The sequence below is a fragment of the Protopterus annectens genome, chromosome 11.part0, assembly GCF_019279795.1.
Source record: "Protopterus annectens isolate FY-2018-M chromosome 11.part0, PAN1.0, whole genome shotgun sequence".
Classification (NCBI taxonomy): Eukaryota; Metazoa; Chordata; order Ceratodontiformes; family Protopteridae; genus Protopterus; species Protopterus annectens.
In genome coordinates, this window is record NC_056745.1 from 205389888 (window position 1) to 205415242 (window position 25355).

At 43.9% G+C, this 25355-nt stretch overlaps 1 protein-coding gene across 1 annotated transcript in view; it reads right to left on the reverse strand.

Annotated features, from left to right (window-relative positions):
• Window positions 1-25355, reverse strand: part of CDK17 (cyclin dependent kinase 17) — a 1919677-nt gene that overhangs the window by 454829 nt on the left and 1439493 nt on the right. The window contains exon 9 of the mRNA XM_044087623.1: window positions 22570-22664. Coding sequence (XP_043943558.1) covers window positions 22570-22664 — 95 coding nt within the window. The remainder of the gene's footprint in view (window positions 1-22569; window positions 22665-25355) is intronic.

The window sequence follows — 25355 nt, forward strand, 5'->3', positions numbered from 1 at the left end:
TGGGGGCTGAGAATGGGTATAGCTCCTGATTACGTGACCAAATAGAGAATCTTTTTCATTTATCCTTGTAAGGTTTTCTGGTGAATGGTTTATGAGAAGCCAAAATAATATCCCGGACAGGTGAAGAAAGGGTTTCCTGCCTGGCAACTAACAGAAGTGGAGAAACCAAACTGTCAGCTTGAGGGTGGACAGATTCGGGGAAGTCAGCCCGTGTGGGTGAGAAACTAGGTCCTGACAAGTGTCTAGGATCCAAGGAGGTTGTAACAGATGAGGTCGAAGGAAGGGGAACCACACTTGGCAAAGCCAGAATGGAGTGATGAGGATCATTTTGCTTCTCAACAGGATGGCCTTCCATAGAACAAGGGGAATCAGAGGAATCGGAGGGTAAGCATAAAGAAGACCTGTGGGTCAATCGTGGACTAGAGCATCTCTTGATGACTCCCCGAGAAAAGGAAAGAGGGCAAAGTAGTTGCTGCATTTTGTATTTGAAGGGGAGGTGAAAAGGTCGCAGCAAGGCTGGCCCCAGTGGCTGAAAATTTCCGTCGCCACACTTGGGTTGAGAGACCACTCATGAGGATGAAGAATGCATCTGCTCAGTCTGTCCGCAATCATGTTGGAGCTCCCTGGGATATGTGTTGTGATCAGGAAGCGGTTGGAAGCTATCGCCCACTTCCAGATTCTCATGGCTTCGTGACAAAGGGGGTAAGACTTGGTCCCTCCCTGTTTGTTTATGTACCAGACCATGGACATGTTGTCCGACTGGACAGCAATCATTCCGGATGGAAGAAGCGGATGAAAAGCTTGCAACACCAACAGCACCGCTCTTAACTCCAGGACATTGATATGCAAATTGACCTCTACATCGGACCACGTGCCTTGGATGGACTTTTCCTGGAAGTGGCCCCCCCACCCCATCATGGAAGCATCCATGGTCATCGTGGAGCTGGGCTATGGAACCTGGAAGGGACGACACCAAAGATTTTCGTCTGTACTCATCCACCAGAGGAGATCTTGTTTGCAAATGTCGGTGATGAGGATCTTTGAGCTCAGGGGGTGGAGATTGGGTATCCACTGGGCCTGAAGGAGCCATTGTAGTAATCTCGTGTGTAGTCTGGCTAAGGGAACTATGGGAATGGCTGCAGCCATAGATCCCAAGGCTTGGAGAATCTCCCTTGCAGACACCTTGCTTTGACAGAGTATCACCTGAACTTGTGCCCTGAGTCTCTGAATCCTGTGGAGAGGAAGTGCAATTAGGCTTGACTCCGTGTTGAATACTGCCCTATGAATTCCAGTTGTTGTGATGGTGGAAACTTTGACTTCTCCCAGTGTATGGTGATGCCTAATGACTCCGCTAGAGCCAATGTGTAGTGGAGGACCCTGACCAGAAGACGCTTGGTGGGGGCGAAGAGGAGCCAATCGTCTAGATATGGAAACACCTGGAATCCCTGAAGTCTCAGATGAGCTGTTACCACTGCAAGACATTTTGTGAACACTCTGGGGGGCTGTTGAGAGACTGAAAGACAGGGCTCTGAATTGATTGTGATTGGCTCCCAACCAGAAGGGAAGGAGGCTCCTGAAGCACTTGTCCATTTTGATATGGTAATACACATCCCCGAGATCTAATGAGCACATCCACACACCCTCCCGCAGAAAGGGGAGGATGGATTGAATCGTGACCATGCGGAACTTGGTCTGAACTACTGATTTGTTTAATTGACTGAGATCCAGAATGGGCCTCCAGTCCCCTGTTTTCTTTGCAACCAAAAAGTATCTTGAGTAGAACTCTGATCCGCACTGATCTGAGGGGACATGCTGGATGGCTTGTTTTTAAAGTAGCTTTTGTATTTCAGAAGCTGCCTCCTCCCTTTGACTGGGTGGAACATCGGAAAGGGATTTCGGAGGTCTTGGATAGGAATAACAGTGGAATATGGTAGCCTCTAGCAATGATTCTCTGCACCCACTGATCGTTCGTAATGGATAGCCAGGCAGCTTGGTGCAGAGAGAAACGTGCCCCGACTGCTTCCAGAGGAAAGCAATCGGGTAGCACCTCAGGAGTGCTGATATGGTCTACCTGAGAAGGAATCTCTGGAGTCCTGGTTCCGGGAACCCCCTCTGCCACAAAAGGGACGTCTTCCATTATTGGAACCCCCTCTGCCTCTGGAGGGAGTCCTCAACACGTGCGTCTCAGAAAGGACCTTGAGACTTCTTGTGACACATCTTTCCGCTCCTCTGATTCCTGGAGAAGGAATGCTGAGGCTTGGAAAAGCATAGGCCAATGGCAGACAAGGTCTTCCCGTCTTGCTCACCCCTGGCTAGTGTATTCTTGACCTTAGCACCAAACAGAGCAGAAGGCTCGACAGGGGCATTTAGAAAGGAAGACTTGAAGAAGTCCGTGAGGTCACAGATGTGCATCCAGGCATGACATCTCATAACTACACCTGCACCCACAGCTCTAGCTGCTCCTTCGGTTGTGTGTGACAGCAACCTCAGGGATGAATTAAATATGGATTCTAGGGTGGCAAGTTGGGAAGCAACTTTATCTCATGCTCCATCTGATACTTGACTCGCGAGGGTTCTGGAGAGTTCAGAGATAAGATCTCTCTGGAGCCTCGTAAAATGTGCCAGAATGTTCAGTGACCTAACTGCGAAGGTCGGTGACACAAAGACTCACTTCCCTAACCTGTCCACTGCCCAGGACTCTCTGTTGGGCAGGTGAACAGCAGGACTCTCTTCTGCAAGGTCCTTTTTCGTGGCAGCTGCCACCACCACAGCGTCTACTGGCAAGCCTTTGGACCAATGTGGTTGATCCTCTGGAGGTGAGAGTACGTTGTCTGATCTACTGGGGATGGCCTCAACAGAGTTGAGGTTCTTCCAAGCCCATTGCACGATGAGTTTAACCAACTCATCGGCGGGGGGGTTCACCCAAGAAGTAGAGGGCCGAGAGTGAAAGGCCTGCAGGAATATGGACTCCTCTGAGAAGGGATTGAGGACTTCCAATCGCCTCTCTGTTTCGATTTCCATGATGTCCCTGAAGGAGACATAGCCAGGGGTGACCATGGGGAACCCTTCCCCCATCATTGTAGTCCGTATTCTCTGTGAGGGACTTCTCCGGGGAGTCTGTGTTTTTCCTCTTACACACCCATTTCCGAGGGGATTCTTCAATGGGAACATCCGAAGAAGACTCTGAAAGTGAAATACCCTGGACAGGGGGCTCCTGGGCCTTGCGCTCTCGGAGTCCTGCGGGGGTGGCCTTTGACAGCTGTGGCTCAGAGGGAACTGGGGGAATAACCAACTATGGAGGATTACTGACAGCAAGTGCCTCTCCATCACCTGAAAAACGGGCTCACCAGAAGAGGAATGGGAGCCTGGAACCGGGGTCACATCCCGCTCCAGACGGTCCACCCCCAGGGATGGAGCCTCAATCAAGCTTGGAGCGGTAGACACCCTCTGATCCGAAGTCGGGGCCGACAAAACTGTCGGAACAGACACTGGAACCGGGAGTTCCACCCCCCCCCCAAGCATGAGATTGAGGAAGGGTGGGTTCTGATGGAACCGGCACCCAAAGGGATCTCGAAGCCTCAGACAGTGTTGTTGTCGGTGCCAAGGAAGGAATTCCTCTAGTAAAAGTTGGATAGATGAGCCTCGGAACCGAGGGGTCCAAGGGAGGAGAGTAAGTAGGGGTTGCTGGAGAACTAGACACAAAGCCAGGAGTGTGATAGGGTATAGGCGGATTTGAGATTCCCCTAGCAGTCAGCAGCTGATCAAAAAAGCGCACCACATCCAATTCAGAAAGGCTCCTGGTGGATCTCACCGAAGCACCTGAGGGGGAGTCCGGCCGGTCCAAAAAGAGGCTGCAAACTTGTCTGGCAAATGGGTCCACATTGGATGAGTATCGGGTCCGTGGTGTGTCGCAGAACGTCAATGACGAGTCCAATTGTGCAACAGGTAATAGAGGTATGTTTGGAGCCATGAACGAGCTTGGAGCAGAAATCACCATGGGGTGGATGACAGGAACGGTTCCGAGGTAGCTGTTGGAGCTGACAGAGTCAAAATGGGTGAAGTCGATGCCGATAAAGAAGTCGATACATTGGTCGATACCGAGGCCGAAGACAGTGCCGTAATTGTTGGTGCCCGGGGTGGGCGCCAACAAGGCTACCTCGGTAAACTTCAATGGAGCTGAGCTCGGAGCCGATGTGGTAGTCGGCACTAAGGAGGCAGAACGGTGTTCAGAACAGGACTTATGAGCCTTATGCTTGTGACCTTTACCTCTATCACCGGCCAGTGATGAGGGGTCCAATCGAGGACGTTTCTTGTCCGAAAGAGGGGGTGATCGCAGAAATGGCCTCTGAAAAAGGCGAACCAAGTAGGCCCTTTAAAATAAGTTTGTTACTTCGTTCATTCAGCATCTGCTGACTGAAATTAGCACAGATATCACACGGAGGTTTTGCCGACAAACGTGGAACCCCCAAACAGTATACACATTCTTCATGGAGGTCACTATTCGGTAGTTTATCACTGCAAGAAGAGCAGTGTTTAGTTCCCTTCTTTTCAGACATCCCAGAACACACTCTCGCACACATGGGGAGGAAAGGAAAGAGAAAGAAAGTAAATACCAACAATAGTAACAAGATACCGTAAAGGTAGAAAGTTAGAAATACCAAGAAGTTACCAACAACGGTAAGAGAGAAATACCTGTGGGTAGAGCTGAAGCAATATAGAACAACCAGAACAAGTTATAAACAGAGAAAAAACTTTTTCAAACCAGTAAATATATATGAAAAAAGCACTCGGCTGGAGAGCTCGGTGAAACATTGCTATATGATTGTGCGGCAAACGAGATCTGAGGTAACTGAGCAAAGGGCATTGTGGGTAGCAGCTTAGCTTGAGAGTTTTTGGTGCATGCAAGCTTGGTATAAGGCCGACTCGGTTCTGAGGGCTCGGAACCGAACCCATCAGTGATGAATAGGAAGAAGACTAACAACTTCAAATTTTGAATTTTTGGTGGTACATGTGAAAGGTGCCCAAAAGCTTTTGTATATTGGACAAATGTCTGATCCTTGGCAGGGTATGTCCCATATAGCCATATGCTACTGCAACAGTGATCTAATGAACATCTACCTGCTCTTAGGAAGGAAAAAGCACAATGACCAGATGGGTTGCATTCCACAGTCCTACGACATGGTCAGTGTGTTGGCAAAATCCCTGACGCAGACCTTCAAGAAATAACTGGCTAGGGCAGAAATGCCAGAGGACAGGAAAACACCAAGTGTGGCAACCTTGTACCAGCCAGGAGAGGGTAGAAAATCTAGGGAATTTTAAGTCTGTCAGTTTAACAGTGGTAAGGTAAGTCGTGTGACAAGGGAGATGATTTTTCCGAGCTATGATGCAGAATCAGAACTGCCTAGACATGGCAAGGCCTTGCTGTGTCTAATTATGGTGGCTGTGAAAAAAAAAAGCAATTACTAGAAAATAGAAATCAAAATCTAAACCAGCTATATTAGAAGTACTGACTACAGTAACAGAGATAAAACAATTGGAACTGAGATCTTTAGAAAAAGGTAGGAACAAATTACATAGGAAAAATGGGAATTGGAACAATACATGCAGAGGAGGAACTTGGTTTAAAAGAAGGCAGGATTTGAATGAGCTATGTAATGTTTGACCAACAATGACTGGATAGATTATAAGTGATATATAATGTTTGCAACTACAATTATGTCAATATGGTTTGTTTTCATTTATATAAATGTATGATTGTCTATTTCATGCGTGATAATTTAATAAAGATGTTTCTTGTTTAAAAACAAAACAAAAAAAAAAGAGAAGTCAAAGGAGGAATCACGGGGAGACCAGAAGAAATGGCTGACAAATCAGCCTTCATAAAAGAATATACAAAGCGAGGCTGGAGCAATTCACACAAATAAGAAAGGACCAGATGGACCCTAACTGAAAAAGGCTCCAAGCTACCAGCATGGCACCAGACAGAAAATCATTTCCATTTGGACATACAAGATTTCCCAATTGAAGGTCTCCTTACCTCCTGTAAAACTCGGAGCACATCCTTAGAAAGAGGTGCATGAAAGGGATAAAAACTCTATCACCCAGTGTCAGTTGAAGAGTAGACAAGTGAGGATGGATGACAGACCCCGTGTTCTGTATGAGGAGATCCAACCAGTGAGGTTACTTGTGGTGATTGCCCCGGCCAGATGCATTAAGAAGGGGAACTAGTGCTGTCTTGGCCAAAATTGAGTAACTAGCAAGATTTTTGGGGAGTCCAGCTGAATCTTTTACAGGACTCCTGGAGGTAGAGGAAGAAGAGGAAAAGCATAAAGAAACATTCCCTTCCAAGGAAAAAAAGGGCATCAGTCTTCCATGCCAAATCACATGGAAAAGAAGACAGGAATCTGACTGTTCAGAGGGGAGACAAAAAGATATAACTAAGGAATAACCCATCAATGGACAATGTCCAGAAGCATGTCTCTGTGAAGCATCCATTTGTGAGCTTGTGTTTTGGGGACCTGCTCAGAGAGTCTGCCTCTAGATTGTAGACTGAAGGAACGTATACCGCCTGAAGAGTTAACTGATAACTGAAAGCCGCAACCCAAGTCTGAAGAGCCATTCTACAGAGGAGGTAAGATTTTCTACCTCCCTCCTTGCTGACATACATCACTGTAGTGCTATCTGTGTACACCTTCAAGGGGCCTGGAAAGAACATGGGGTGAAAAGACGGAAAGAATCAGAGCTCTCATCTCTTTGATGTTGACATGGTCTGACTGCTGATGGGGAGGCCAGAGGCCCTGAATTTTCAGGTGACCAAAAGAAGCCCCCCACCCCATGTCTGGGGCATTGGTGAACAGTTCTTGAAAAGAGACTGGAGGCTGACAGGGCCAGCATGGGTTGAGAGCGAACTGTTGAATCCACCACTTGAATTCCTTCTTTAGACAGGGAAATCCAGACCGTGACAATCCTGAAGCCAAACTGACTTGAGTTACCATTATGTGTATACAGTCTGGCAAGAGGACCATTGAAATAGAAGAGGCCGTGAATCCCAGGGCCCGAAGAACCTCCCTGGGCTGACATGACAATCAGAAGACGACGACTGAAAGAAGGCTCTCATGACAAAACTTCCTACAGTGCAAACAGAATCATGACTGATGGTGAACATTCACCAAATGTATATTCGCCTTTGTTCGAGAAATTACGAAAGAAAAAGTACAGTTTTGTACCTACCATAAATGTAGATGTTCGAGGATCTACATTGCTGCAGTCATAACCTGTGGGGTAGTCCGCTGTCCTCGGTCGGCCCGAATACCAAAGAGCTGGGCTGGCGTCGGTCATTGTCGCCTAGAGCTGACGTCAGTACGTCGTAGTACTTAAGCGCATGACCAACGCCATAACCTCAGTCTTTCTTGCCCCAGATGTCAGAAGACCTAAGCCAAAATAGTAAATACCCAACAACCACCAGTGTGGAAATAAAGATAATCCTAAAAGAAAAAACCACAGCAACCACAAAATATATATATATATATATATATATATATATATATATATATATATATATATATATATATATATAGAGGGGAAGGAGGGAGGGATAATTGGACTGCAGCAATGTAGATCCTCGAACATCTACATTTATGGTAGGTACAAAACTGTACTATGTTCTTCGTCTCACATTGCTGCAGTCATAACCTGTGGGTAGAATCCCAAAGCAAAGGAAAAGGGAGGCTGGCAAACTAAATAGTATTAGGAGCTGCTAACATGCCCTGTAAAACTGCAGTGGCAAACCCAGCCCTGGACTTGGAATAAAGAGAGAGATGGTAATGTCTAGTAAAAGTATGTACTGAACTCCAAGTAGCTGCCTCCAAAATATCTTTAGTAGCTACACCCCTCAAAAAAGCAGTAGATGTGGCAGTAGCCCTAGTAGAATGAGGTCTGATACCTGCAGGAACATCCTTTCCATGATGAGAATAACAAAAAGCAATACATTGACCAATCCACTTTGAAATAGTCTGCTTTGAAACAGCTTTCCCTTGTGAACCCAAAACAAAAGAAACAAATAACTGTTGAGTCTGTCTGAACTCCTTAGTTCTGCTCAAATAGTAACGTAACTGCCTGTGGATATCCAAAGAATGCAAGACTTTTTCCCCCTTATTTTGGGGATCAGCATAAAAAGTAGGCAAATGAATAGACTGGTTCAAGGCCACATTAGAAATCACTTTAGGCATAAAAGTAGGGTTAGTTCGCAAAGAAACTCTATCCTTATGAAATATCAGAAAGGGTTCAACTGCCATGAGTGCCTGCAATTCAGATACCCTCCTAGCAGAAGTAATGGCCAACAAAAAAGCAGTCTTCCAAGACAAAAACTTCAAATCAGACGTAGCTGCAGGTTCAAAAGGAGGTAAAGTAAGCTTCTCCAACACAAAATTGAGATCCCAGGAAGGAGTAGGAGCTCTACGTGGGGGTCTTATATTCTTTGCCCATCTAAGAAATTGTTTGAACAAAGGGTGAGAAAATAAAGGAGGGTCACAATCATAATGAGCAGAAATGGCTGCAGCATGAACCTTCACAGAAGAGAATGACAAACCCTTGTCCAATAATTCAGTAAGATACTGTAGTGCAAAACTCAAATTAGGCACTGAAACATCAAAACCCTTTGCTATACACCAAAGAAAAAATCTCTTCCATTTATCAGCATAAACTTTTCTAGTACTAGGCCGCCTGGCTTCCAAAATGACATCTAAAACCTGTTGAGGAAGCTGAGACCCCACCGGCTCCATCACCGAATACGCCAGGCTGTCAGATGTAGGGACTGCACCCGAACATTGAGAAAATGATTGTTTGACTGGGATAACAAATGAGGAACCTGTGGCAGAAGCCAAGGAGGCTCCTGAATTAAACTCCTCAGCAGAGGGTACCAATGCTGACGTGGCCAATCTGGTGCTATTAGAATCATGCAATGCTTGTCCCGCCTGGCTTTCAAGAGTACCTTGGGAAGAAGAGGCAGAGGGGGAAAAGCATAAACGTGAAGGTTGTTCCAACTGAAAGATAGAGCATCCACTTTCCAAGCATTTGGGTGGAACATCTTTGTGCAAAATTTTGGCAGTTGAAAATTCAGTGGAGAAGCGAACAGATCTATGTCTGGAGTTCCCCAAGCCACAGTCAATAGTTTGAAAACCTGAGGATCCAGTTTCCACTCATGGGGATCCACCATCTGCCTGCTCAATACATCTGCTAGGGAGTTCTGTGCTCCTGGCAGAAACCGTGCTTGAAGATTGATTTGCAAACGCAGAGCAGTTTCCCACAAAATCATTGCTTGTCTGCAAAGAGGGTAGGAATGGGTCCCCCCTTGCTTGTTGATGTACCACATGACTGTTGTGTTGTCTGTTTGAATCAACACCTGTCCCGGCTGAAGTAGATCCTTGAAGGCCATCAAAGCAAATTGAACTGCTAACATCTCCTTCATGTTGATATGCAAATGTAGTAGTTTGGGAGGCCACATGTCTTGTATCCATTTCCCATTGAAGTGTGCTCCCCAAGCCAAGTCCGAGGCATCCGTCGTTAGGATCTGATTCGCCTCTGGTCGGATCACAGAGAGTCCCTTGTTTAGGTGACATTCCTGAGCCCACCACTAGAATTCCTTCTGGATGCAAGGTATAATCCGAATGACAGTGTCCAAATCGTGGCAGTGTTGAGTCCACACACTTTTGAGATACCATTGTAGCTTCCTCATATGCAGTTTGGCATTGGGAAGTACTAGAATGCAAGATGCCATGAACCCCAAGGCCTGAAGGACTGTCCTTGCAGTCAGCCTGGACATTACTGATAACTGTTGGAAGTATAGCTGAAGAGTTCTTTGTTTGTCCGGGGTCAGAAAAGCCATCTGAGAAGCTGTATTCAGTCTCACACCCAGAAAGCACATGTCTTGAGAGGGTACTAGACTGGACTTTATTTCGTTCACAGAATACCCTAGGCACCTGAAAACTGTCATTACATACTGGAGGTGTTGTAGTAACTTGTCTTTGTTTTGAGCAAGAATCAGGCAATCGTCCAGATAAGGATAAATTTGTATACCTCTCTGTCTGAAAAAAGCAATTACAGGGGCCAGAACTTTTGTGAATACTCTGGGCGCAGTAGATAAGCCAAAGGGCAATGCAGAGAACTGATAATGAGAAGTACCAGCCCGAAATCTCAGGAATCTCCTGCAGCTGGGCCTGATAGGAATATGAAGATAGGCCTCTTTGAGATCCAGGGTTACCATCCAGTGATCTTTGCCCAGCATAGGCAGAAGTTGTTGTAATGTTAACATCTTGAACTTTGGAATGTCTAGGTAGGTACTGAGAATGGACAAATCCAGTATTGGCCTCCAAGTGTTTCCTTTCTTTGGCACTAGGAATAGACGGGAATAAAAACCTAGGCCTACTTCTGACTGGGGGACCACCTGAATTGCCCCCATCTGTAAAAGTAAAGAAATTTGTACCTGAGCCTCCATCCTTTGCTGAGGAGGTACATCCGGCATGCCTTTGAAAGGAGGAAAAGTGTGAAAATAAAACTTGTAGCCGTGATTTATTATATCCAACACCCATTTGTCCTGGGTGACCAAATGCCAGTTTTGTTTGAAAAGTCCCAACTTTCCTCCTAGAGGAGCTGCCAGTAGAGAAGGAGCTGGCAGTGAAAGATACCGGTCATTGGGACTGTTTACGAAAAGGCTGACCCCTGCCCTCACCAGAAGACTGTGCAGGAGAACTCCAAGTCCTAGGTCTGAAAGAACCCTGAGCGTGAACTCTGCCTCTACCACGCCTAGACCTGCCCTTAGACTGATAATCCAAAGAAGGAAAAGACCATCCTCTAGCAGGCCAATTCCTACTAAACTTAGGGGGCTGCACCTGCATAAAATCTTTGACCGTCTGCATAGACTTAGCCTTATCTTCCATCTTTTTCAAAACAGATTCCACAGAAGGACCAAAAAGAACTTCGGATTGAAGAGGAGCATCCAAAATCCGAGCCTTAACATGCTCTGACAAATTTTGATCCCGAAGCCAGGCATGTCTACGAATAACTGAACCTGTAGCAGCCACCCTGGATGCAGCCTGAAGAGCATCAAAACCACACTGCAAAGAATGCTTGCCAACTTGATCTGATGCATGAACCAACTCCTGAAGCTCTTTACACTCTATACCCTCAGATAAAGCATCCACCTTAGATTGCAATTGGCTTAACAAAAAATTCTGATACTTCAGCATATGAAATTGGCAATTCAAAGCCCTCATAGCTAACGTAGAGGAGGTGTACACTTTTTTCCCCCATCTATCCAAAGCCCTAGAATCTTTATCCAAAGGAACAGGATTCTTAGCCACCGAGGCCTTAATACCCTTCGGACCTTGAGTAATAGTTTCCGGATCAGCTCTAGGAATCTTGTACAAATACTTATGTGCTTCAGGAACTCTATAATATCTGTCTGGCTTAACAGGGGCAGGAGGTAAAGAATCAGGATTAAGGGAAGATTCAGAAAAAACATCCTGAACAACATCTAAGACAGGAGGAATAGCCAAGGGCCTATGCTGTGGCAGAAACAAAAATTCCCTGAGCCGCTTCCGAGAATCAGAAAAATCCTGACCTTCCCACTTGAAATGCTCCCTCATGGAATGTAAAGTCTCAGAAAAAGAAAAATCCTCTGGAGGAGAAGCAGAAGGAGAGGAATCCTCTGCATCCGAATCCAAATAAGAAGGGTATTCATGAATTTCCTCAACTGAGGAATCAGAATAATCCGAGGAATGATCCATCCCTTCTAAATGTGCCTCTACCCTAGATCTCTTTTCCGGGGGGGGCATAGAACCCCTGATCAAAGTAATCAAGTCCTCAGCCATTTTTAACATATGCTTTTTAGGAACAGGGGCTGGAGAGCTAGAACCATGACCTGGGCCAGCAAGACAAGGTTTGGCCTTAGCATGAACTTTAGCCACCGAAATAGAAGGCCTAATAACCTTCTGTAAAGATGGAACTACAGACACCTGTGAAGCACCCTCAGCCGGGCCTAACTCCTGAGAGGCCAACTCCTGTAAAATTAAAGGTTCCCCATGGGATTCAGCCGAACCCCCAGCAGGATCCACCGGTGCAACCGGAGGCTCCGAAGAACCGGCGTCCGCAACGGACGACTCATCCTGCTTAGACTTTAAAGATTTATCCTTACGCTTTTTAGCGGTAGCGGGCGTCGGAGGATCCGACGGCATGTTATAGTTACACCTTTTACCAAAAACAAGCCTGGCACAGTCTAATCTCCGTTTAATGGTGCGCTTGTTAAATCTAGCACAAAAGCGACACCCAACCACGTCGTGCTCAGGCCCTAAGCAAGGAATACACAAAGAATGAAAATCCTTATGCGGTATCTGTTTCCCACAAGAAATGCAATTATTAACTTTTTCTGACATCCGGATAACTAAGGCAAGAAAAGACAAAGATTTCCCGAACGGGGTACTTAGCCCAACTTGGTCTTCGGTCTGAAACTCGATAAATGAAAATTTCAGGACGCCGAACAGCACTTGCAAACGCTGCTTCTGCTTCAGACCACGCAGCAAGAAAGACTGAGGTTATGGCGTCGGTCATGCGCTTAAGTACTACGATGTACTGACGTCAGCTCTAGGCGACAATGACCGACGCCAGCCCAGCTCTTTGGTATTCGGGCCGACCGAGGACAGCGGACTACCCCACAGGTTATGACTGCAGCAATGTGAGACGAAGAACATCTATCATGTTAACAGTCTTACTCAAGGCAGGGTCCAAAGCAACCTTGGGAAGGAAATTAGGGTTGGTTTGAAATGAGACCCTATCTTTTTGAAACACCAAACAGCCACCACAAAAAGTGTCTTACAATAAAGAATGTTCAGATCCACTACAGCTGCAGGTTCAAAAGTGGGCTTAGTTAAGGCCTATAATAAGATAGTAATATCCCAAAGATGAAACATGGTCCCTTAAGGGAGGTGGAAGGAGAATTACCCCACAAAAATGTCTTGGCTAACTTCAATAAAGCAAGAGGGGTGTGATCCTCCCACATTTGGAAACTGGAAGTAACTGCTAGTTGAACCTTGACAGTGGAACAGCTTGCACCTGCTTGAAACAAACGTGCTAAGAAATCAAAAATAGATAATAATGGGGCTGAAAAGGGGTCCAAGCCTTTGGAGGAAGCCTAAATGAATAATCTTTTCTTGTTTCTATACACTTTACTTGAAGCAGATTTTTGGAACAATAACAAAATATTGAGCACAGAAAAAGAAAGCCTTCTATTTCTGGCCATCACTGGAAGATGAGAAGCCAAGCTGTTAACATCAGGGCTTTGATGTTCAAGTTAGGCTTATTGCACAGATGAGATCAGGTCAGGAAGAGGTTCCAACACCCAGGGATTGCATACCAAATGAGGCCATAGAAAAGGGAACTATGTCTGTCGAGGTTAGAAGGGGGCAATGAGAATCACCTTTGCCTTGCACAACATTGTTTTCTGAAGAATTTCTATTATGAAGGTAGTTGGGAGAATAAGTGTACAAGAGACCTGGGTGCAAAGTGTGGACCACAGCATCCTTCACTGATCCTCACTCCTGTGGAATCAGGGCAAAGTACCTGTATTATTTCTTCTGTGATAGAGTGGCAAACAGGTTGCAGCAAGACTGGCCCAAGTGGCTGAAGATCTTGGCAGTCACTGATTGAGAGACCACTTGTGAGGGAGAGGAATGGACCTGCTTAATTTCCTTGGGATATGCACTGCAAACAAAGAGCTGTGAAGACATCACCCACTGCCAAACCCTCATGGCTTACAAACACAGAGGATGCAAATGGATTCCCCCCTTGTTTGTTGATGTACCAGACCATTGATACATTGTCTGCTGAAATTAGATCCCTGGGGAAGGCCTGTAACATTAAGAGGAATGCCATCATCTCCAGTATGTTTATGTGAAGATTTGCCACTGTTGACATCCATGTGTTTTGGATCTTCTCTTCAAAATGCCCCCAACCCTAGAAAGGAAGTGTCTATGGCAATCATGGCCACTTAGGATAAAAGTATAATGGAGTGGCCTAGAGTGATTAGATGGGAATTCATCCCCCCTGAATATGCTTCCAGCAGATTCTCGTAAGTCTGACCAGGAAGTGTGTGTGGTTGCTACAACATAGACCACTGAACTGAGAAGATCCACTGTAACACCGTTATGTAAAATCTGTCATGGAGAACAAAAGTTATGAAGGCTCCCATATATCCCAAAAGAAGAAGAATGGATCCCACTGGAGGTTTTGAGTGAGACAGAACCATGTAGGTTTTTTGACACAAAATTAAGATTCTTGATTCTGGGAGTCTAAACATTTGCAAGGTGATATCCAGGTGGCATCCTATGAATTCTACCATCAAAGCAGGAGCCAGTTTGGACTTTTCCATGTTGACTGTGATCCTCCAAGTGAAGGTATAACTAGAGCAAGGAGTCCTTGTCTTGATTTAGTAGATCCCTCATGGTGGCAGTTATGAGCCAGTCATCAAGTATGGGTACATCCAGAACTCCTGAATCTGTGATGTGCTGCAACCAGTGGCATACATCTGGTGAACACCCGGTGGGCTGTGGTGAGATTCAAAGACAGCGCCCTCAATTGAAAATGACTGTATCCCAGCTAAAAGTGAAATAACCTTCTGGACTGTCAGCCCATCTATATGCAGTAGTAGGCATCCTGCAGGTCCACTAAGCATATCCAGTCATCCTTCCTTAGAAGAGGCAAAATGAAGTGAACCATGCACATCTGGAATTTTGTCTCTTTTACAAACTGGTTTAGGTGGTGAGGCTCAGAATGGGTCTGAGGTCTCCATATTATTCCTTAGAACCAAAAAGAACCTCGAGTAGACTTAGGACCCTTGCTGGTCTAATGGCATCTCCTGGATGATTCGGTTGTCTAGCAGATTTAAGATTTCTTGAGTTGACACGTTCCTCTGAGGGGAAGGAATATTGGACAGTTTTCATTGCAACTCTTTTGGTTGGTACATTACTCTCTGCACCAAAGAATCCTGCATGATGGCTAACCAGGCTTGAGGGCACAAAGACATGCACTCCTGTGTGTGGCAGTTGGGCAACCCTTCAGGAGTGTCGGAAGACTGTCAACAAAAGGGTCTTGAAACTCCTGACTCTGCAGACAACCTCTGCCATGAGGGCAATTGTCCATAACTGTTGTTATTATTGTCCCCCCCCCCTGCCCCTGGAGAGGGGTCTATCAACAGAAGTGTCATGTGAAAATCCCTGAGATTTGTAGAACCATAGCCTCTTATGACCCTTTTGGTTCAGAGAAAAGATTCCTTGAGGGGTGGAGAAACGGATATGCACAGCTGACAGGGTTTTGACACCCTGTTCAGTTCTAGTTAGCATGTCCTTGTCTTTGGGCCAAAAACATGTCCTTGTCTTTGGGCCAGCAAAACAGGCATTCAAAAATGATGTCTTGAAGTTTAACAAATTTGCAGAGATGCATTCAGGAGTGCCAGCATACAGCAATGTCAGTGTCTGCCAGTCTAGGAGTGCCATCAGACGTACTGGAAAACAGGCACATGGACACACTGCAGATGTGTGGAAGGGTAGCCAATTGTCAATCTGTGGTTTTGCGGGAATCTGTAGTCAAAGTTCCTGAGAAGGACATGAATAGTTCTTTGGTCAAGTCTCTCTGCAATTCTGTCTACTGAGCTAGATAGTTCAGTGCATGTAAGGTGAAAGTTGCTGAAGCACAAGTCCACTATTCAAATCTGTCCAAAGCACTAGACTCCATGTTAGGGGAATGTACAGAAGAGCTCTCCTCTGACACCTCTTTTTTGTAGCCACTGCCACTATGATGACATCTACAGCGGGTCGCTTGCTCCAGTCTGTCTCATAGGAAAATCAAGACCCTGTCAGGTTTTGAGAGTATGGGGTCTACCACATTTGGCTCCTTCCAGGACCACTGCAAGATCAGGTCAATAAGCTCATCAGTGGTCACCCAGAAAGTAGGTGGGTCATCTCCAAAGGATTCAAGAAATACTAATTCCTCCTGAGAGTCAATGGACCAACCCACCTACTGTTGCAGTAACCTCCAGGACGTCTCTAAAAGAGACATCTTCCAGGGTAGAACATTGGGAACCCTCCCCTTCTTCAAAATCAGTATCCTCAGTGAGAGACTCCGAGGGACAGTTCAAATGTCTCCTCCTGTATGAATGCTTTTTATATTCTTCAATGGTTGAAGGATCCAGAGAAGACTCAACAGCTGATGTGGAACACAACTCAAGAGTTTTATCAAGGCCTACAGAAGCTGGTTGCCCCTGATGGACAGGATGAAGTAGAGGAGAAACTGTAGAAGCCAGAAGAGGATGGGATACCTCTTCTCTGGATTTAGAGATAACTCATTCAATGGTTTGAAGGCTGATATTGAAACCACTCCTAAAGGACGCCCTTTGGGATCTGAGGAACCAAAGATCCCACTCCCACCCCCAAAACAGACCCAGCTCAGCTTAGAAACAGACACCACAGCCAAACTGTCCAGCACGAATACACCAAGAGGAAAGGATTATCTGACAGCCTCAGAGTCGATCCTAACCCTTGTGCAAAGGCACAGACCTCTCAGCTCCGGAACCCCTTAAGATCCGACGCTATTGGTCTCGAACCGGTAAGGGACACTGTTGGCATCAAAGACCAGACTATCAGCTTTGACATAGGTATCCTGTGGGGAACACTTGGTTCCAAGACAATCAGATTTAAAGGTCAGATCAATGAGGGAGAAACCAGAAGAGGGGTGGGCAGGGACAGGCTCAAACACTCCTGGAGCAGAAAGTGGAGAGAGGAAACCCATATCAGTGTGGGTCCCTGAAATCTTCCACATCATCAGGTCCACATCTGCTTAAGACAAGCTCCTTGATGACGTACTGATCTGAACAAGGAAGCTGTTGATGGCAGACTGGAGGACCTGGGAAAGGACCTCTCTTACAGGATAGATGATTGGAGTCGAGTGCAAGCTGGCTCTTGGAAAAACCTAGGTTCAAAGTTCAAAGGCGGAATTCAGAGATTTGATCCAAACTGGTTCTGAGAGAGGAGCCAGTTCCAAAGGTCTGGGAAGCTTTGGGGCTGGACCAATAGTTCGTCAGGAGATTTCTTCCGAACCTCTTTTTCCAAAGGTCTATATTTCTCTTTTCTTTACCTCTGGCATTCTTTTTTTCCATCTCTTTATCCTTGGTTTTGTCTCTCTTATATTTATCTTCAGACTTTTTATTAGAGGGAGAACCTGAGAGGGAAGATGCCGATTCCCTCTACTGTGGCCGAAAGGAGGACATTCAAGCCAATTTAGACTGGTGCTCTGAGAAGCCCTAGGCCCAAAGACACAACATAACTGCCAATTCTCATCCAAATGAGCACCCCCAGGCAGTGCACACACTTGAAATGTGGGCCATGTGGGGGGAATTTTGTGACCGCACATAATACAATTTCTAAATCCTGAAGTGTTGTTTGACATTTTGGAAAACCATCTAACAACCACAAACCTAAGTACCAATAGACTAACGTGTAACAGTAGATAAAAAAAAAGAGAGAAAAAAGCTAAATATATGAGAAGAACATGTATCTACATATAAACACACACACATATACTTATCTATTTATATCTATATAAACATATACATATAAACATATACATATAAAAAAAAAATATATATATATATATATATATATATATATATATATATATATATATAAGATAAGCTTAATGTGTCAGTTATTTTAACTTTTATTAAAGTCCTGTTTTTAATCAGGCAGCCTGGTGGACTTGCTGGTTTCTACAGTTTTATTTCATTTATTCGAACCCAACACAGTTCTTTATCGGCCATACCATCTATTTTTGGATTTTATATATATATATATATATATACACACACACACACACACACACACACACACACACATATATATATATATATATATATATATATATATATATATATATATATATATATATATATATATATATATATATATATATATATATATATATACACACACACACACACACACACACACACACACACACACACACACACACACACACACACACACCTCCAAGATAAACAAAGGAGTAAGAATATCTGATCAAAAAGGTGGGAGAAATCACTTCTACTGAAGAAATAACTAGCAAAAGTGCTCAGACCTGGGGTCATGCTTGTTAGCATGAGCGACACATGAAATCTAAGGTACTGTGAGAGTAGACGGTAAGTGTGGGTAGAGGAAAGGAGCCTTTGGATCCAAGAGTTTGAAAGTTACCAGCATCGGAGCCAGTCAGATTCAGTACACACAACAGTTGAGGAGGACAAAAAAGGCAACATCGGATCTGGTCAGGTTTCATTAGAGCATGAGGAACAGAGTCAGGTTCCACCACATGCATTCACAAAAACATCTTCCAGGATGTCTACCACTAGGGGAACCCGCTAGACCTCTTGGCACATGGAAACCCATGCATGTTCTGTAACAGAGCTGGGTGTCAGAGTACTCCTTAGTCTCCCAATGGAAAACCTTCTTCATCCTAAGAAGGATGTCTCTGAATGAAAAGTCCACTGGTGTGAAGCAGAGGAAAAGGTGTCTTTGGCAACTGAATCACTGGCATCAGAGAACCTTTTTTTGTCCAAAGAAGGAAGACGTTCTATGGCACTTTTGTGACGTAAAGTCTGGACTTGATTCAAAAGCTCTACAGAGATCTTGTGGTCCCTAATATTTACAGCCACATTGTGAAACTAACCACTTCTAAAATTCATCATCCTATGCAGACAGCTGTCGAAACTGGGGCATACTCAAGACAACCTCCTGTGACTGGTCCAAAGAGGTAGTCAGGACCAACTGAAATGCAGAGGTGTTCCTTTAAAGGACTTTGTAACTGGAGATGAGGGGCACACTGTATTACACTGCAGGCTCTCCTTAGCTATGAGAATGCAGCTTCTTAGAATATTGGGCCATGTACAAAAAGTGGAGGAACCTGGAGGATGTTTTAAATGGCCTCCATGGTGGTCAGTGCCTGTGTTCTCTTTTGAAGGTCTTCACCCAGATCTTGGGGAACTTGTCTAAACAGAATGTCCAGTGAGAAAGATGCATACAATTATGAACATAAACTCATCCTTCAAAGAGGAAAGACCAATATGTGCCATTCATTGCAGATACACACCTCAACCTGCTGCCCTGGAGGCAGTGACAGCACAAAGTAAAAGACTACAAGAAGGTCCACAGTGGAAGCAGCAATATTTGCACAGTTTCACTGATCTCAGATTCAGAAAATTCTACCAACACTTTTACTGACCTGTCTTCAAGAAAGAATTAGAAATAGGGTGGCAAAATAAACATTTAAAAGTCCCAAACTGTCAGAGGAGAAAAATATATTGTCCATCCTGACTACAAGTTTAGATTTGTTACCTAGCTACAGTATATACAGATGATGTGGTCTCTGGGACCAGTTGATAAATAAACAATTCAAAGAGGAATCTGTCCAGAAAAAACAAATAATGACTCACTCAAGTACATCTTGGTTTTACAGACAATATCTGCTTTCCTAAGGGCAAAGGTAGCTACATCTCAAAGATGGCACCCTTCATAACAAGGACAGGTTCCGTGGATGGCTGCCCCACTGCTCTTCATACTTTCTCATCTGCTTTTAGCCATTTTTTGGGAAAGGATAGGGGTGCAACAGACTGTTCCGCAGTGGGCTTCATGTGCTTGGCAGTAACCCCTAAGAAGTTCTATTGTCCTTGTCCATCTCAGTGGGAGGGGATGGAACTTGTACAAGGGTTAATGTGTTTACTTAACAGATAAGAGATACACAGTTTGATTCTCACTAAGGGAAACTGGCTAGACTTAAAATAGTCCACAAGGGCAGCTAGCCTAATACGTATCTATGAAATGCAGAATCACCCTTCCCTGGAGAAAATGAAGGACTTGGGAGACACTACACCACCCTTACCATAAGCAGGGAGTAGATGTATGCTTGCCCAAATCTTAAGGTAATGAGAGAACAGCAGGAAAACATCAAGCAAAGAGGTCACAGTGTCAAAAGTAATGCATGTCAGATGTGGTACCTGATCATCAGAGACTTGAAATAGGCTTAAGGTGGGTGTCTGACTATGATCACCAGCAGTACACTCCTGCAGCTATAAGGATAACTCACAAATGTGGAACAGTGCACACATGTCCAATGCTTTGGCTGTCCACACAGATCGAAATGGTATATAACATCCTGTGGGAGTTTGATCAGCTGTACACAGCCAGTCTTTCTCATCTAGGAAGGTGGTGGGGCCAAAGAAAGAGGCTCTCCAATTCAAATCTGACCACTGAGAACTTGGCTGGAAGACTCAAGTGAGTGTCCATAATGAGAAATGCTCAAGGAAGGAATGGTCTGTGCTGACAAACCAGAATGTGCTCCTCAAGGAGTGGGTTATTTCTTAGGCCTCAGTCAGCCAGCCACTGAATGGTATAAAAATGACCACTCACTATCTGAAGATAGCCTGTGAAGAAAACGAGGCTGCTTCAAAGGCAACCATTTTAGAAGAACTTTCTGGCTTTAGTCTCTGCATCTCTTACCTTCTCCTGTCAGACTGGTAATGACCCAGGACTGACACACTAATTTGCCAGCCCCTGCCTTGGCTACCCTTCATAGTTACCATTCTTTTCCTATCATAATCTTGAAGCCTACAGTCTTGAAACTTATAATCCTGAAAGACTATAATAATGAAGATCACAATATCTAAAAATCTTAAATACTGAATCCCCTACCACTTTAACTCGGAAAAGGTGTGTTTGTGTGTGTGTGTGTGTGTGTGTGTGTGTGTGTGTGTGTGTGTGTGTGTGTGTGTGTGTGTGTATATATATATATATATATATATATATATATATATATATATATATATATATCATGGGAGCTTAAAGGGGTGTAAGACCCAGGAATGAGTGCTAACATGGGTACTGCGGGAGGAGGGGGGGGGGTGCCCAAGAGTTCAATATTGTTATTGCATTTTGTTGAAGTACTGCCTCTACTCCAAGGAACAGAGATCTCTGGGTTAGTATATACAAATCAAGCAGGGGTTTGGAAGGCACAACCCCTAAGTCAGGGGGCAAAGGGGCCTTGTCTTTAAAAATGTAAGCACAAATTTGAAAATTAACTTTTTATTTGTCCAACTGTGTACTAATTTTTGAAGTGCTGAGACTCAGTATCAGGTCTCATACTTCCAAAAGGGAGTCCCTTCAGAACAAGATGCCCATCGTGTTATTATTCTAATGTGGTGCATGCTGAATAAAAGAGCAAACCTTCCCGAGAATAATGATATAATAACTAGCACCTTCCCAAATTAAGCAAGCAAGGCACAATGGATAGAAGGGGATTCTGGGACTAACTGCTTTCTCTTTATGTCTCTGTAGCTGCCATGCAGCAATGGGGAAAAAAGAGAGAGACCGAGTGATCTTTAATAGTGCTGCCTTTTATACTTAGAAGAGATTTGAAACTGAGAGATGTGTGTTTGCTGAACAAGGTAAAAATTTACCTGCTGTTCAAACAAAACATACCACTACATGTAGAAGTTTAACAGGCATTCATAGTTGTGCAAAACTAAATGATCCCAGCAAACGCAATTGGGTAATAAATTTTTCATCTACCTTCAGCTGACAGTCAAAAATTAACGACAGAGAATGGAAATGCCATTCTAAATGGATGGGACAAGTCAACTGTGGTAAGGGAGTTATTTTCCAATGCCTTTTGAAAAATGGCATGGGATTCTTAACACTCAAACAACCAGATGCAATTATTGTTTAACAAGTCAGAGAACAGGTGCCACTAAATGTGTAGCACCCCCTCCCCATATGTATTTCACTGGAAAAACAGGATTTAGCTATGGCACCTAGAAAGGTATTGAAAGTACTTTAGATGACTGTAGAACATACAGCCTTTTTATCTTCATGGTCCACTGACACAAAGAAATTGTTGACATGGTTTAGTAATAGTGATTAACTGCATACTCCATTGTTCTTGCCAACCAAAACTCTCACTGGCACTCAAGGACTACTTTCCTAAAATGCCATTTCCATTCTCTCTGTCTCGTACACAGATGCAAGCCTTCAAGCCGCATAAAATCTTGAGAGTGACCTCAAATGCCGTTTGTTACCTCATAATGTAGTAAGGAAGTCCACCTATTATTAGCAATCTTCAGCAGAAAAATGCACTCTTGATTTCTACCTATACAATCATACTCATAATGCCACTAAATATGAACTAGTATGCATGCATAATCTTGCTAGAGAGATGTACTATTTTCTACATAAAACACTGACTATGCCTTTATCTTTGATCATTGAAGCTGCCTTAAAACGTATGGCATCAAACAGAAAGGCAAGGTCTTTTACATACTAAATTCACTGATTTTTTTTTTAAATTATCAGGATCCAACCAGCTTTCTCAGAGTCGACAAGTGTCAAAACATATGACAAAAATGTTGACCCCCACAAATTAATTTTTAAGCATTGCCATAATGTAATGCATCATTACTGACTGAAAATGTATGCAGGCACTTACCAGATATTCAAAGACTAGAGTCAATGACTTTTCCGTGTGGACAATATCATGTAATGTCACAATATTTGCATGTTTTAAGTCCTTTAATAATGACACTGGAAAGCAAAGCAAAACTGTCAGTACTTTTATAAAACAAACCAATTATAAAGTAAATACCATCATTAAGAGATTCAAGGTTTACATTGTAATGTTTATTATACTGCCTTCACAAATAAACTTGTTACCCATTGCCTAATTTAGGATGCATCTTTTTTACATTAGCGTCCTGTATCAGCATCACACCAGACTGCACCACTGGAAGCCCTCAATCTAAATCCTAAGTACCCACCAGCAACAGTATGAATTATAACACTTACTAATTAATTTACAGGACTTTATCACAACAATTTCCCAAAACTGAACAAATATAAAGAAAATGAAGTTCCATAAGTCTTGGTATGGACACATGCCCATGTATTGGTTAGAAATACATTCTTTTCCTCATTTTTGGCTCCCTTGGCCAGGATAACCATCTGCAAGTGGACACTGCTTCTCCTTCCCACCAACTCCATCTAAACCAATCAACTTATCCCCCTCAAACGTAGGGCTGCCAAGCTGTGGACACAGTCGGCAGAGTACTCAACTACCATCTGCGGAGGGTGGGAGAGGAAATCAAGGCATTCTGACCCTGTATCACCTGCTTCAAGCCACAGGGATATTTTTATATGCCTTATATTCCCTCTCCCCCCAAGAAGAGGGGCATGTGGTGACGTAAGCATGCACCCATGGTTTCTCCTGCCTGTGCACTGACATCTGTACTCCCATTTGTGTGCACATAAATGTTTGTGCGACACTAATGTTACTTTCCAGCTTACGCTAGATAGAGTAGCACTAAGCCATAAAACTAGTGGTATACGCCCAGGTGGGTCAGCTGGCCAGTGCTTGCTGAAGACTACACCCCTCCCCAGCCAGCCTCGCAGCTTTCCAGGTCACTAGTCAATGCCAACGCATTACAGAAATATATTATTTTCTGAAGACGTTGGCAGCAGTTCAGTCAGATAAGGAGAGATAAAGGTGAATTTTGCTTCTCTTGGGGTGTAATAACAGTTGATATTTTGTTCTCATGTTTTCCCAGCTTATGGAGTTCTTTGGTCTGTTAACTACTTTAAGCAAAAAGAAAACACACAGAGAGAAACTACCATCAGTCCTGAGAGTCTCAACAAAACTTGACAAAGTCTGGAGTTAAACCACAATTACAGTTTACTTTCAGCACTGACGCACTACATATTTGTAACTTCTAAGTCACTTGCATAATGCTCTGCAATGGCTAAACACAGCCACTGTGATTAGACCATTTTGTCCTTCACATTCTGACCAGCAGATATATCAGAAGCACAGGAAAAGCAGAATCTGAAGGGCAAGACAATCTAATAATGACGGCCTCTCTTTTCTTCCACAAAATACATCAGAAGAGGTTAAGGTTGTAAAAGCCCTGTGCATCAGTACTGAAAAGAAATTCTATAAATGGTTTAGTTCCTGGAGGTTCTGGGACCTCATAGACAGTTATAGGTCTCTTTCATTTTAACTAAAAAACAAAAACTTACTAGGGTACTGAAATCCTTTAATGGCATGCCTGAATCTTCTTAGTACTGCTCAATATTACTTAATACTGAAAATATCACTCAAATTCTGATGTACCACCATTAACATAACACTCTCTTAATGGTTTTGGGATTCTAGGAGCAATCAGGTTTTCTACAGATGTGGATTCAAGGGGCAGAGGAAAAATGTTACTGTTAGGAAGACTACAATGGAGGACTTTTTCCAGTTCTGGAGCTCATACAGAGAAAGATACTAAGTGATTGATAACAGTTAAGACAAGCTTCAGATCATTAAAAGACAACCATACTGGAAAAGACTTGGCTGTTTGGGAGTGTATTCACTAAAAAAACAGGACAGAAAGGAGGAGGGATATGCAAGCTACTAAACAGGGCTTGTGATGGTACTGAAAAGATAAAGGCAGATAGGTGAGGAAAGGAGACCATCTAAACCACAGCTTGAAATGGACAATTTTAATCTGGACACAAGTACATATTTATTCAGGATGAGACTGTTATGCAAACAGAATGTACTGCCTGAATGGGCTATGTACAGCAAAACAAATCACATTCAAAAAGGTTTGGGAAAAGTGGAAGGGTTGAGGTTACAATACAGCGCAGAAGTACAGCTGCTCACTGCAACAATCTGGCAGACTTGACAGGCAAATAAGTTACCTTCAGCCAACAAAGTTCTGTGTATTGAATGTAGCACACTGACAGATGGTCTTCTTAAAGATATTAATCTAGAAACAATCATGATGGTCAAGGTAATGAAGGCAGCAGATTTGTGACCTCTGGGTCTCAGTAGGGTTTGGTGGGGACTCTAGTTGGAGTTACATAAATAAGGAAGGTAGGTAAGTAGGTAGGCAGACAATCCGGAGGGTATCCATACTATGGAAAGACCCTGACAATTATCAGGAGAAGCCATATATAGTTGATCAGTCCTGTTCAGAAAGGAACACAGCATCTAAGTGTCAACATTTTCTGCACTGTGAAACAGTGTACCGTAGACTGTGCCAGATCTCTCAACTGTACCTATTTCGAAGAGCATTCCTATTTTCAGGCTTGATTTAACCCTGCACTGGACGTCCCTATTTTCAGTGGTATGTCACCTACTGTCAGGTTTGATTTACCCCTTTACAAAATTTTCTGAATCCCCCTTCATCACGTGATTTTTGAAGCTGTCTAGTGCACAGAAAATCACACTAC